The sequence below is a fragment of the Prinia subflava genome, chromosome 4 (genome assembly GCF_021018805.1).
Source record: "Prinia subflava isolate CZ2003 ecotype Zambia chromosome 4, Cam_Psub_1.2, whole genome shotgun sequence".
NCBI classification, from domain to species: domain Eukaryota; kingdom Metazoa; phylum Chordata; class Aves; order Passeriformes; family Cisticolidae; genus Prinia; species Prinia subflava.
The window spans coordinates 2790143-2804687 of NC_086250.1; the positions used below are offsets into that span (position 1 = coordinate 2790143).

The window sequence follows — 14545 nt, forward strand, 5'->3', positions numbered from 1 at the left end:
AAAAGAAAAGTAACTGTTTCTCTAAGAATCTATAGCAGAAATCCTCCAGAAATTGAAATGTGCAGACTCCCAGACACCAATACCTTCCTTGGAAAAAATTCTATGCTGGGGCATTCCATATTTAGATTCCATGTGTTTTTAAATTTACACACCTGTAAAGTATTTCAAATTTTAAATTTTTTAAAATGTAGGCCCACTGAAAGTTTTTAAAATATGTGTAACAAGATAGTTAAGCTCAGATTGCAATTACACAATTTACTTCCACATTACATTTTTTGCTGAGAGCACACAAAAATAATTCAGCAATTTATTTGAATGGACGGCATTTTTGTAGAGAGTATAACTTCATAAACTTCTTTAGTACTAAGTATTCAGCTATTTGGTGAAGCTCTCTACAAATTAAGCTGTTTGTGGAGAAGTGCTCTTTGAAGAATGGATTTCAAAGAGTAACTGGAGAAGAATGAATGAACCCTGGGGGAAAACATGGAGAATATGGAAAACACCAATCCAGCAGGTCCCAACGTGCTTTTCTCAAGACCCCCTGGTGTTGCTGAGGGCAAGAGCAGAGAGGAGAAGCAGAAAGTTAAAAATGACACACGGGGCAAGATTTCATCTTGCATGTGCCATAGAAAATGCCCAGTATTGTTGCTAATATGGAATAATGCTTTAAGTTATAAATAAACACTGTCCAGCTGCCTTCAGAAATGATCATACTTCATAAATGATAATACCTGTTTTTTTTCCAGGTATTACACATATCCAAGTCCTGCTAAATTGATGGAATCTTTTATCCTTACATAGTTTGCTGAAATCAGTCTACTTGAAAAATTACAATTTCTATTTCCAGCCCTTCACAGCAGAAAACTGGTCATTAATATTTAGAGTGTTTTTCTTTCTTTTTAAAAAAGAAAATTAAGAAGAGAAGCTGCCACCTGTTCATTTTAGAACTACCACAACAAGCAGAAGCTGCTTGGGAAGCTTTTCTCCAGAACTGCATTTCCCTTGTGGAGAAAAGTCTTCCCCCAAAGGAGAGTTGCAAAACTTCACAGACAAGAAGCAGCATCATTTGAGGTTTTCACTTACAACATCTCTGTCAATCCTGGCTGCTATCATCTCTGCTGTTTCTTCCTGCTCGTGGTATTGTCTGTGCTTTTCATCTGCAAAGAGGGGAGGAGAGAATCAGACATGCACATATGTGGTGTTAGTGTATTAGTATATAACAATTCCTGTACAGTTTATGTTTTTAAGTATACTAATTAAGAAAAAGATCTACAAAACTCTACCACTCCCTTTGCAAGGACTCCACACAAGCTGAAAATCTTGCACCTTAATGCCTGTCAAGAATCACAAAAAAAGCTTCTGTAATGCTTTCAGTCTACTTAACTGCATAAATGAAGTTAGCTGCAGAAATATGCAGGCTTTAAATTAAAAAAAAAAGAAATATTCAACAAAAAACTAATTAGCCATACTGGCCATTATAAAGATAAATATAAATAAAGAATGCTGATCTCAAGTCTCCTTTTAATCCATGATTATACGTTTTAATTGTCAGAAATATCTGGCCTGCTACTGAGAACAGCATCATTATATTAATAATAATTAGATTAATAATCATCATTAGATCAATGACTATGTTACTGTTACCACCTTCACAACAAAGCCCAGATCCAAATCTGGAACCCTCACCCAGCTAGGCACAAGGAAAAGCAGCTCTGAACAGGAACCCAGAAAATGGCTAAAGTGACAAGTCAGCTCATGACAGATCCTTCTCCCCAGATCAGGCAGCAGTGGCTGGGGGCATTTCAGACTAGATTGGGAAAATCTGCTCCCAGCGAGGGCACAGCAACCTTGTGCGACCACTTCTGCATCCAGCTACTGTCACTGTGGAAGGGCTCTTCCCAAAGTACTTCTGTGCTACCAAGCATCACAAAAATCCACTCCTAGGCTGTTGGAAAAACCCAGCTCTACAGAGATGGGGCAGCTGAGAGGAGATTTTAGAAGATTTTTATTCAATTTTCAACCTTGTGGGAAGGGTGAGACACAAGAGATGTAGAACTCAACACCATTCTACCAGAAGCCAAGCTATTTCTTGTTTAAAATACCTTATTAATGCTTTTCAGCCTACCAGCTTTTGCCACACAATGCTGCTAATGCTTCCAACACCAATCTGTTAAACAACCTGTTGTTTTACCACACGTGGCCTTGCTACAGTGCATCTTTCACAGTCCTAATTCCCCAAAATATCTGTTCTGTATGCAAGGCCATGTTTGAAACTTATTTCCAGTTCAATTTCTCTCTCAACACCTTCTCTATTCTGTGGCCTAAGTCAGCACACCTTATCTCAGAGTTTGCACACAGATGGACAAGACTATGTGTGTTTTCAGGCAGGCTCTGAGAATCCTCCACAATTCCATTTCCCACTGTTGGCACTCCTGTGTGTGGCAGCAGATCCGATCCAGGTGTGGGATCCTTTGAACCCCCTCAGGGGAATCCCTCAGGCCCTGGAGGAATATACCACAGAGTCTCCACCTAAGCTGAAAGTGATGCCTCTGACGGGGGGGAAATGATGCCTTGAGTTTTAGTCTCCATGTTTTTCAGATTCTGTGCTGCCCAGGGGTGCAGTTCTGTGCCACATATTAAGTGTTGGTAAACTCTTTTCAGAGAGTGGGGACACAAAACAAATCCTTCTCCTGCTGCACACCAAGGACAACTTTCAGCCCAAAAGCACAAACAAGGGTGGCTGGAGGGAGGAACAAGAAGGATGGGACCTCACAGCCTGGAGCTGGGATTGGACAATTAAACCCCAATGTGCAAATGGACCAAAACTTATCAAAGTGTGAGACCTCGTGACCTTTTGTCCATTTTGTGACCATTTTGGGTCCATCTTGGGTGCAGCCCTGGCCAGGCTCTTGTCCTGCCAAGGTGTACCCTAAAGGCCTTTCAATAAATCCCTGCTTTATTCTCTGGCTCTGTCCAATCCCTGTTCCAGCTCAGCCCTCCCAAAGCCTCACTGGTCCCCCAGGAACACTCAGGAATACTCACAGTCCCCCAGAAACTCTCAGGAATACTCAGGAATACTCACAGTCCCCCAGGAACTCTCAGGAACACTCACAGTCCCCCAGGAACTCTCAGGAACACTCACAGTCCCCCAGGAACTCTCAGGAATACTCAGAAATACTCACAGTCCCCCAGGAACACTCAGGAATACCCAGTGGTTCCCTCAGGAACTCTCAGGAATACTCACAGTCCCCCAGAAACACTCAGGAACACTCAGGAACTCCCAGGAATACTCACAGTCCCCCGGAACACTCAGGAACACTCAGGAATACTCACAGTCCCCCAGAACTCCCAGGAATACTCAGGAATACTCACAGTCCCCCAGGAACACTCAGGAATACTCAGGAACTCCCAGGAATACTCACAGTCCCCCGGAACACTCAGGAATACTCAGGAATACTCACAGTTCCCTAGAACTCCCAGGAACATGCAGGAATACTCACAGTCCCCCAGGAACACTCAGGAAATCCCAGGAATACTCACAGTCCCCCAGAACTCTCAGGAACACTCAGGAATACTCACAGTCCCCCAGAACTCTCAGGAACACTCAGGAATACTCACAGTTCCCCAGAACTCTCAGGAACACTCAGGAATACTCACAGTTCCCCAGAACTCCCAGGAACATTCAGGAATACTCACAGTCCCCCAGGAACACTCAGGAAATCCCAGGAATACTCACAGTCCCCCGGAACTCCCAGGAATACTCAGGAATACTCACAGTCCCTCAGGACTCTCAGGAACACTCACAGTCCCCCGGAACTCCCAGGAAATCCCAGGAATACTCAGGAATACTCACAGTCCCCCAGAACTCCCAGGAATACTCAGGAATACTCACAGTCCCCCAGAACTCGCAGGAATACTCAGGAATACTCACAGTCCCCCAGGAACACTCAGGAATACTCACAGTCCCCCAGGAACACTCAGGAATACTCAGGAACACTCACAGTCCCCCAGGAACTCTCAGGAATACTCACAGTCCCCCAGGAATACTCACAGTCCCCCAGAAACTCTCAGGAACACTCACAGTCCCCCAGGAGCACTCAGGAACACTCAGGAATACTCACAGTCCCCCAGGAGCACTCAGGAATACTCACAGTCCCCCAGGAGCACTCAGGAATACTCACAGTCCCCCAGGAACACTCAGGAATACTCACAGTCCCCCAGGAACTCTCAGGAATACTCACAGTCCCCCAGGAACACTCAGGAACACTCACAGTCCCCCAGAACTCTCAGCAACACTCAGGAATACTCACAGTCCCCCAGGAATACTCACAGTCCCCCAGGAACACTCAGGAATACCCAGTGGTTCCCTCAGGAACTCTCAGAAATACTCACAGTCCCCCAGAAACACTCAGGAACTCCCAGGAAATCCCAGGAATACTCACAGTCCCCCGGAACACTCAGGAATACTCAGGAATACTCACAGTTCCCTAGAACTCCCAGGAACATTCAGGAATACTCACAGTCCCCCAGGAACACTCAGGAAATCCCAGGAATACTCACAGTCCCCCGGAACTCCCAGGAATACTCAGGAATACTCACAGTCCCTCAGGACTCTCAGGAACACTCACAGTCCCCCGGAACTCCCAGGAAATCCCAGGAATACTCAGGAATACTCACAGTCCCCCAGAACTCCCAGGAATACTCAGGAATACTCACAGTCCCCCAGAACTCGCAGGAATACTCAGGAATACTCACAGTCCCCCAGGAACACTCAGGAATACTCACAGTCCCCCAGGAACACTCAGGAATACTCAGGAACACTCACAGTCCCCCAGGAACTCTCAGGAATACTCACAGTCCCCCAGGAATACTCACAGTCCCCCAGAAACTCTCAGGAACACTCACAGTCCCCCAGGAGCACTCAGGAACACTCAGGAATACTCACAGTCCCCCAGGAACACTCAGGAATACTCACAGTCCCCCAGGAACTCTCAGGAATACTCACAGTCCCCCAGGAACACTCAGGAACACTCACAGTCCCCCAGAACTCTCAGCAACACTCAGGAATACTCACAGTCCCCCAGGAATACTCACAGTCCCCCAGGAACACTCAGGAATACCCAGTGGTTCCCTCAGGAACTCTCAGAAATACTCACAGTCCCCCAGAAACACTCAGGAACTCCCAGGAAATCCCAGGAATACTCACAGTCGCCCTGCTCCGAGGCCCATGCCGACCACGCAGCCACGCGGCTCCGCACGTCCACCTGTGTGAGGGTGCCGGGGGGCCCCGGGGCCGGTGCCCGCGGCGGCGGCGGGATGGCCCCGTCAGCCTTGGAGATCATCCTGCGGGGAGAGCACACAGCCCACGGTGACACGGGAGCAGTAACGCCCTGTCCTCCAAGTGTTGCTCAGGGGAAACGAGGAGGATCCCAAAGGTTGCAGAGCACGCCGTGGGCCTGCCCGGCACTCCAAGGCCACGCTGGGGGAATGTTTTAAATACAGCAGGAAACCCACTGCAGTCAGCAAATCTCTGTCACCTGGGGAATCCCCGAGCAGTGCCAAGGATCATGAGGAGACCTGCCAGTTTATACTGATAAATTCAATGCCTTGGGTTTATTAGGTGGCATTTTTACCACCACATGCAGTTGTAAGGGTGTATTTTGAATGAGAGAAAATTAGGAGATTTGAAGCTACCTTTCAGCCATCACAAATCAAGTATCTAGTCCCCTAAGTCAGGCCAGTTGTCAGCCTCCTTTTGCTTAAAACCCCACCAACAAAACCACTTTCACTGGCTGATTTGTTTTGTAACAAGGGCTTTTTCATCCTGTCTCGATACAAACACGTCAGTGCTCTCACCTGCAATTTTCCAGTTCTTAGTGCACTTTTAAATACTGTAAGGAAAGAGGGCTTGGAACCTTCTGCAGCTTGGTACCAACAGACAAAAGAAATCACAGCAGCTCCTGTCACACATATCCCCCCATTCCTTCCCCAGAGCTCAACTTGAAAACTAGATCTTCACCTTAGATTCATCTTTTCTGAACCCATCTCATTCACAGCATTCAGCAACAAGACATCAAATGTCATTTGGTGTTTGAACAGTGAATAACAACAATAAATTGTTTCCTTTGCCTTGCTTTCCTGCAGTCCCCTTTCACTCATCAAGGACCTTGCAGCACCTCAGCCATGCCTCAGAGCCTCAGTGGGGCAGGAGGGTCTCTCCCCGTGACCTGATGCCAGCAGGGAGGAACCAGCACTCAGCTGCCACCCACGTTTGACCTCTGGGCCCCACAGCCCCGGGAGACTGATATCTCACATTATTTGTTCCAACAGATGTATTGACCTACATTCTTCCCCCAATTAAATCTCATTAGTTTCCCAGCACATCCGATGTGCTGGAGTCCCTCTGGATTGCCTCTTGGTGCTTATAGCTGGTTTGCAACAGTCCCACAAACAGTAAAGTCTGTTTATTTAATTTTAAACCTGCAAACAGAGTTGCACACAGCTCAGGTTCTCTTTAGTTTTTCTAGGAGTGCCCCTTGCTCCAGGAAATCTCTGCAAGTTGCACATCAGAATTTAACAGGTACCCAGAACTATTAAATGCTCATTCTAATTTTTGTCCAGCAGAGACTTCTCTATCTGAGCACAATTATTATTGAGAGATGCTATCAGCATGCAGTTACACACTGAATTTCCAACAAGCTGCTCCCATCACCATTCAGTATCTAATATATTTGTTCCCTTGCTTTCATGCCTCTGTTTGCTACATCTCATTTCTGTATTAATCTTCTCTCAACCCAAGAGATTCTTTCCCCCACCTTTTTCAACTGGCAGAGAAGATTTTGCTACCAGGGAAACAAGAAGTCTTCAGCATCATTAAACAGGCAGGCAGGAAGATTATTCAGTCTTCAGTTGCTCTTTTATTTAACATCTTCAGATCCCAAAACCTTTTAGCATAATCTTATTTACTTGGAGTTATGGGGAATTTATGTTTTTTAATTTAAATTCTGAACTACCTGACCCATATGCAGAACTGAGACATGCAATGCCATTCTCTGGGCAAGTGGAATTGATCTCAGTTGTTCCCATCACGAGAAAATTATTAAAGCAAGATATGGCTTTAATACACACGGCTTTGGAAGTATATTATTAGCTAGAAGAAAAAAAGCTCAAGTCTGCCCCCAAAAAACCCCAAAAAGACAGCAGGCAGACCTGGAGAGCCTTTGAATATTGTCACACTATTTGATGATCCTACACACTGCCAAGAAGTTGGATTTTTACCTCAGTGTCTCAAGCCTCTTCTTTTGTTTCCCACTTTTACTGTCACTGATTGCACTTTCAATATCGTCATGAATAAGGGTAGCCTAAGGAGACAGGAGCAGAAAACATCAGGAATCAGCTGCTGTATGCAGATCTTTGAAATTAATACCTCACCTTTAGATAGAGAACACTTTATCAAATCCCATTGATTTAAAAGCACTGGGACAAATTATTTTATACCTAAACAAAACAAAAACAAAAACACCCAAAAAACCCCAACAAAACAAAACAAAAAAACCCAACAAACTCGAAATAAAACCAAAACAACAACAACCAAAAAAACCCAAAAAAACCCCACAGAAAAAGATCTAGGAGTTGGTATTTTTGTCACTACTCCAGCCTCAAGCATTATCATCACACAAGTACGTAATCTAGACTCCAAATTTGTCTGAACAGCTGTAATTATCTCAAGTCAACCCCTGTTGCATAAGCTACTTTTTCCCCTCTGCATACATAATTTTTGGTTGTCTCAAGTATTTTGTTTGTCTCAGACTATAAAAAGAAAAACCTACTAAATGTAGAAGCAGCAAAACTATGAATGGCAGCAGCCAAAGCACTAAGGAAGTAACTCCTGATGATACAATTTCCTTCCAGAAATAATGCCAGCCCCCAATTTCTCTTTGATGTAACAGAGGATGAATTTTTCAGGAGATCCCCTGCTCTGTATGTTCCTGCCACTCCACAACTGCCTCCACCAGTGGCCCCACAAGTGCAATTTTGATGCACGTCTGAAGCATTATTTTAATAGCTCTTGCATTAAATAGGTCATGGCTCCTCGCAGGATTTCGAGTGCTCTGTTACATGTCTTCAGCTGACAAATTAATTTTCTGCAAAGGCTGTCAAAGCCCAAATCTGTCAGTGCCTGGCTCACTCTGTGAGGACCATGCCTTTCCCTCATCATGCAGAAGTTTGTGCCTTTTTGGGAGGAATTTGTAACTTCTGCTGGGACCAGGAGACATTGCTGAATTTAGGATTCAAGGGGATTACGGGACTTTTCAGGCTGTAGTGGTTTGCACTACAGAATAGTTATGATATTTATATTTACAGAATTAACAGAAAAAAAACTTTAGGGGATCAGAGGAACTTAAACCTAGAAGAATTCCATTAATCAAATATTCTTGGTGTTTGCTATTTGATTTTTTTTCTTGTTTATAAAATGTTAGAATGCCCCAAATAATATTGATTTCAACTATTTTTTTATTGCAGAGGCTCCTGCTTGTAACTTCTAACAAAAGCAGGGGAAAGCCAACAGAGAAAGACCTAAACTTTCAAACCCAGAAAAGTTTCATGGGTTTCAAGGAAAAAAAAAAACCAGGGTATGGCCACAAACCTCAAAAGGGATCCCTGCATTATTTAACACAATACCCCCTGAACTTCTGACAGGATCCGACTTTCCTTTAAAACAGCAAATTGTGTGCAACAAATCACAAAATAACTCATCATCCTCACACCACTCTCCCCATGCTAATTCCAAAACTGTTGCACAGTGTGATTAACAGTCTGTTGTTTCAAGACAATAATACAAACTGCTACAAAGGAATTAAGAAATCCCCATGAAATTATCGACTGGAATTACAGAGAATAACTAACAGAGTTAAAATGCAGAATCTCAGACATGAAGAAGCATTGCAGAATACATTAAAAATAATTTACACTTGAAGGTAATATTTTCATCAGAGACAAGCAGTCTCTTTCCTTATTTTGCCCCTCCTGCAAGGAATATTTTCCCTTTCAAGATCTCTCCAGCAGAGCAGAGATGCAGAAAGGTGAGGATGTAGAGAATATTTAATTGTTCAATGACAAAAAGAGCAGAAAGAGTAGGAAAGACTCAGTGCTCAGATGAGCTCTTTTCAGCTTATAAAATAAATTTGAGATAAATTACTTCACACCACTCAGTTCAGAAGTGTGAAGGCAAACCAAACAGACATTTTCCAGAGCTTTATACATTTGCAAACCTAAATTAGCAGTTATGGAGTCCAAGAACCAATATTTACAGTAAGGACATATTTGAACATGCACTAAGGATTCAGCTTAAATATTAGAGTACTGCTTTGCAATACTGCACTCCATTTACTAACATACTATAAGTAGTGCTGATACCATAAGTATAATATAATATTAATACCATAATATTAAACTTATAGCATATTTACAAGAATAAATATAGAATTATTTTCTATAAATCAGCTCATTTGTCTTTATCCACTGTACTGGTCAATTCATAAACTCTCCCCTGTTCAAATAAGTCAGAGTAGATCTCCACTAATCCCCTATTATCTTACCTTAATTTCATCACACTGGAAAAGATGTAAATCAGGCTTGTTTTGGGTTGGTTCTTTACATATTAATGCAAGAATTGAATTGTAGTTGCATGCATTCATCACAGCTTGGCAATGCTGAATTGTGCTTAAAGGAAAATTCTCCAGTTCATTCTGTCAGAAGAGGAAAAAAAAAAAAAAAGAAAACACAAAATACCATCTTACTCTACAGTGTCCTGATCTCAGAAAAAGTGCATGAGCTAAAAAGGGAGAGTGATAATAAGCTAATTAAAATCCTCAATCTCACATACATGGTTTTTCTGCTGGCTGCCTTTTTCTCTCTCTCTGAAAATGAGTCTGTCACTCACAGATCTTACCTTTGATTCCAAGTCCACCAAACTGACAGCTTTGTCATCCACTTGAAGAATCATGTCCTGAGTCCACACTTTGCCTTTGGCATCCAGCAATTTCAGCTTCCTTATTCCATCATCCACTGTAATCATTGCCTCTTTTCGGTCCAGAACAAAGGTGGTCAAGTGCTGGGGAGTAAGACGTACATTTATAAGAAATTATGATTGCAATTTTCCCTATTGTTCAGGAGTGCCAGTGTTTAAATTGTCAGGAAGTAGCAAATGCAAATTATTCATGAGGAAAAGTGCCTTTGTACATGGCAGAGCCCACCTCTCAGACATGAGCAAGGCTGTTCAGTCCACAACGTCGTTTTAAGTCAACTCATTTTTGCAGCTTGCTTTTTTGACACCCACTGTCATCTCCTCACTACTGTGAGCAGACTTGAAGGCACATTCTGACATCCTCCAGGTATCAAAGCTAGAATTACACCACCAGTTTTAATTAGCTTTCTCGAGGGGTGAAAACCTGTCTCTCTCTTGGCAAGCTGAAGTCGGGAGGTGCCAGCAGAAGCTTCCCAGGAGCTCCCTGCCAATGTGGCTCCACCACCACCCTGACCTGGAGTGTCCTCATCAATTCCAGAGCTGCCAGTAGCCTGCTGGTGGCCACCAGGATGGGCTTGCATCTGACTGGGCTACCTTATGGACAGGCTGGACACTTTTATGTGCAGCACAGAGGAAAATAGTAATTATTTTTGCTCACCATCAGCTTGGAATATTCTCTAGATTCAATTAATGGCCTGGAAACTAAATAGTACCTCACATCACCTCAGCTAGCTTCCCTGTCATTATGGCTGTGGCAGTTTCTCCTTCAGTATGCCAACTGTGCAAGAAATTACACAAAATTATTTCATTTTGTTCAGGCCTAAATCCACCTTCACATTCTAATTGAAGATCTGGTAACACTCATTCAAGCTGAACCACATTTAATGTGTGCCTGCATATCTGTCTTCTAAATAACTTTAAAAAAATAAAAATAATAATTAAAAAAAGAATTAACTGTGCTTTCTTCTATTACAGGATAACAGCACATGGCAATTACAGAGAAAAAAAGTAGGTGTAAGCTGCATGTAATCAAAGTATTTAAAAGAAGTAAAGTGAAACAAACTCTGTACTGGCTGCTTACCCAGGAATGTTTAGATTCCAAATGCAAGCACTAATTTTTATGCCAGTACAGGACCAAAACCGTTATGAAGAAACCACAAAAAGTAGACAGGCAATTAGAACCAACACATGTATTCATTTCCAAGCTGATCACAGCACTGAAGCACTTGAAATTGGGAGTCTTCTGCATAAGATATCACAGTTCTGAGAAGATTTAAAACCCAGCAAAAAGGAGCTGGGTGGTGTTTGAAAGACTTGGCTTAACCCATGACAGGGGTCTGAGGGCAGCAGGAGCAAGTTTGAGCCAAAGTAAGGCTACAAAAGGAGGCACTGCATTCAGAAGTGCTTAGCAGGCCACATGCAGGCACTCAGGCTGAATATTTCAAATATGAGAGCAGCATGCAGTAATTCTGCAGAGCAGCTTAAGGCAGCAAGTCACACACTTAGCTCTTCACGCTGGGGAAGGATCTGTGCAGGCAGGATGTATTTAACTACCACGTGTGCCACTCACTGGGGCTTTGAGGGGTTAATGCTCAGCACTCTATGAATATTCTAATACCTCTGCTGATTAGATCTGATCAGAGTATGAGTTTTAAATATCACCCAGTGTGCCTGGCCAGCAGCACAGCTCTGCCTCATCTGTGCAAGGAGCCAGGTTCGGAGACAGGGCAGCACAAGGTGCTGAATTGATGCCCTGTTGAGAAGCCCTGTGTGCCTGCCAAACTCCACACAACTCTGCTTACATCCTCCCACATCCAGATTTCAGCTCAGTATGGCAAAGCTAGAGAATCTGAGACGTTTCAGTGTAATCTGTTCTGAAGTGACCCCGGGCTGGCAGGATATTTTGGAAGCTGCATGTGCCTCCAAGCTTATATATCCTCAAAAACAAACCCCAAAAACATGTAGGCAAAAATATCCACATGTAACTGAGAGCTGTAATGGGTGTATCACTCCCAACTCACCTCCACATGGTACTGTGACGTTTCAGATATGCTGCTGACACTGTCTCGTGCATAATTCTTTCTTTGTTCTGGGAGGAAGAGAAAGAATAATTATTCATTCAGTGCCTTGACTGTTTCTCAGAGACGCTTTGGACAAGTCGTATACATCAGAAGAGGAGATAAGCTGTGGTTAATGCCTGTGTTTGAGCAGAGAACGCCTCCAGCCCCACATGGGCCAGCACAAGGAGCATTTTTACGTCAGCAGTGTTAACAGAGAGCTGGTGGGTGCCCACAAAAGCCACTTATCTCCTCCAGTGAGTCAGGACACCACAGGGGAGCAGTGCTCTGGCTGCAAACACTGCCTTGGGGAGTGATTATTAAAATCCTTGGCTTGCCACTGTGTGATAGCTAGCACTGGGCTCGCTGTATCTGTAGGAGCATCCTTGAAAGCAGAAGTATTTTCTGATATGTACAAATAATTCTCATTAAATCTGCAAGACGACAAAGGCACACACCCAAAAAAACCCCTTTATTTCTTCATAAAGTATTCAATTCATTGAGTTGCTAATGTAGAAACAGGCATGGAAATACACATGCACACACCAAAAGGTCTCTGAACAGGAATATTTTTCAGCTGACAAAACACAATGCTGCAAAACCAGAAACATTTTGTGCCTTTTACTCTGTACAATAGTCTCACATTAAACCAGGAGAGGAAGGAAAGGGAAAAGCAAGATGAAGACACAACACACACCCACGCCACAAAATAATGAGTTCAGATGAATACTGAGGAACCCTTTTCAGCTCTAGTGGAAATCAAATTGAATGCAACATTTGGAAGTTTGGGGGTTTTTTTCACTACAACCACTTGAGCACCTGGTCTGGAACACCAGGAGCTTTGTTGTGAAAAGTCAGTAGGTGACATGGCCAAGGCCTAAGGAAACTCTGGAAGTAGGTAATTTTTTTCCCTATATTTCATTAAAAATCTCAATTTCTGGTCTTGAAGTAAAATAGGTGGTTTGATTTTTTTTTCATATGATGAAAATACAAAATGTACACACAAAATACATCAATTTCATCACACCTGGAGTAACTGGAGGCAAAATAAAAGCGATTTTGTTGACAGGAAGGCTAAGTTACATTCTGCAAAATAAAAAAAAAATTCTGAATACTCCCAAGCTCTGTGACATCCAGATATCTGCAGTGAGGAGTCCATAAAAGCCCCCTCCAAAAGTCTCTTCTGTGACCAGGGCTCCTCACAGCAATTCCAGGTGCAAAGACAGCAGTGTCCTCATTTTCAGATGTCGCTTGTGGAAGCATTTGTCACATTTTATAAACACACCATTATCTCTTCCCTTCTCCGTGAATTTTTGCTAAAAACCAAGTTCCTGAAATACATCATTGGCTGGAAGCCCCCCTCCCACGGTGACAAATGCCACTCAGGCAGCAGAGCCATCCTAATCCTGTACAGCAGCTGCTCAGTTTGCTTCAGCAAGAGAAGTGTGCAGAGCAAACACTCAAATTCAACAACACCACAAATTATCAGAATTTTTAGCCAGGTATGTGAAAATTTCAACATAAATATGTTACTTTCATTGGGCATTATTCTGAAATCCCAGGGCAGAGGACCAACATTGATTATTCTGTCTGTATCTACAATTTCTGCTTTTGCAGCATGTTGCTAAAAGTATTTTTTTCAGTTGATTGTGTTTGTAACCACAACACACACACATGCACACCCCAAGAACACAGTCAGGAAAGCAGCACTGGCTGCTTTGCTACCTTTCTTTTTTTGTTTGGATGATGATCTGAAGAAGTAAAGTCCGTCTGTTCCTAATAAAACAAGGGCATTAAAAAGAAGTATCTAGTTTAATCCCACAGAATTATTTGCACCTCTGAGGGGATCAGTTGGCAGTCTTCTGCTGTGGACTGTAAATGATACTTAAATACTGTCCAGTAAGAAAGAATATATTCTTTAAACAAAACAAACAAATGAAAAATTGCTTCTTTCAATTAACAATGCACCAAATACTCAGTTTTGAGTGTTATCTTCTTTTAGGTCAACAAAAATGGTCTTATGCTATTCAATTAAACAAGCATAAGAAAGTTTACATCCACTGTAAAATTTATAAGTGCTGCAAACAGTAACAGGTGGAGCTGCTTTAAATAAACAAAGAAGGTCTGGCATATGCAGAGGCTCCAAAGGAATTAAAAAGCAGAGAGTAAATTTTGCAGGAGGCTCCTTATTCTGTTTCACTTGATTTTTATCCTGTGTCAAGACAGGAATTTCAAAACCATTTTCAACATGGATGAACAGATCCTCCTCCAGAGCAGCCCAGCATGAGTGAAAGGTGTTCAACACACAGCCATGGTGAGATTAAATGCAAATTTGATTAAAGTTCTTGTTACTGTTATGCTGTAATTAACAACAACATTAATAAAATTTACATTTAACAGAAGTCAATCAATGTTTGTGTTAATAAACAATGAGTATGGACATAACAACGGAGAGTCCACG

General features: G+C 42.7%; 1 protein-coding gene across 13 annotated transcripts in view; it reads right to left on the reverse strand.

Moving 5' to 3' along the window:
- The window catches only part of EPS8 (EGFR pathway substrate 8, signaling adaptor), a 127793-nt gene that overhangs the window by 32482 nt on the left and 80766 nt on the right, over positions 1-14545 (reverse strand). For all 13 annotated transcript variants that reach the window (XM_063395169.1, XM_063395164.1, XM_063395167.1 and 10 more), the window contains 6 exons: positions 12049-12116; positions 9953-10114; positions 9600-9749; positions 7279-7361; positions 5207-5343; positions 1084-1157 (listed from right to left, as the gene is read on the reverse strand). In XM_063395169.1, coding sequence (XP_063251239.1) covers positions 1084-1157; positions 5207-5343; positions 7279-7361; positions 9600-9749; positions 9953-10114; positions 12049-12116 — 674 coding nt within the window. The remainder of the gene's footprint in view (positions 1-1083; positions 1158-5206; positions 5344-7278; positions 7362-9599; positions 9750-9952; positions 10115-12048; positions 12117-14545) is intronic.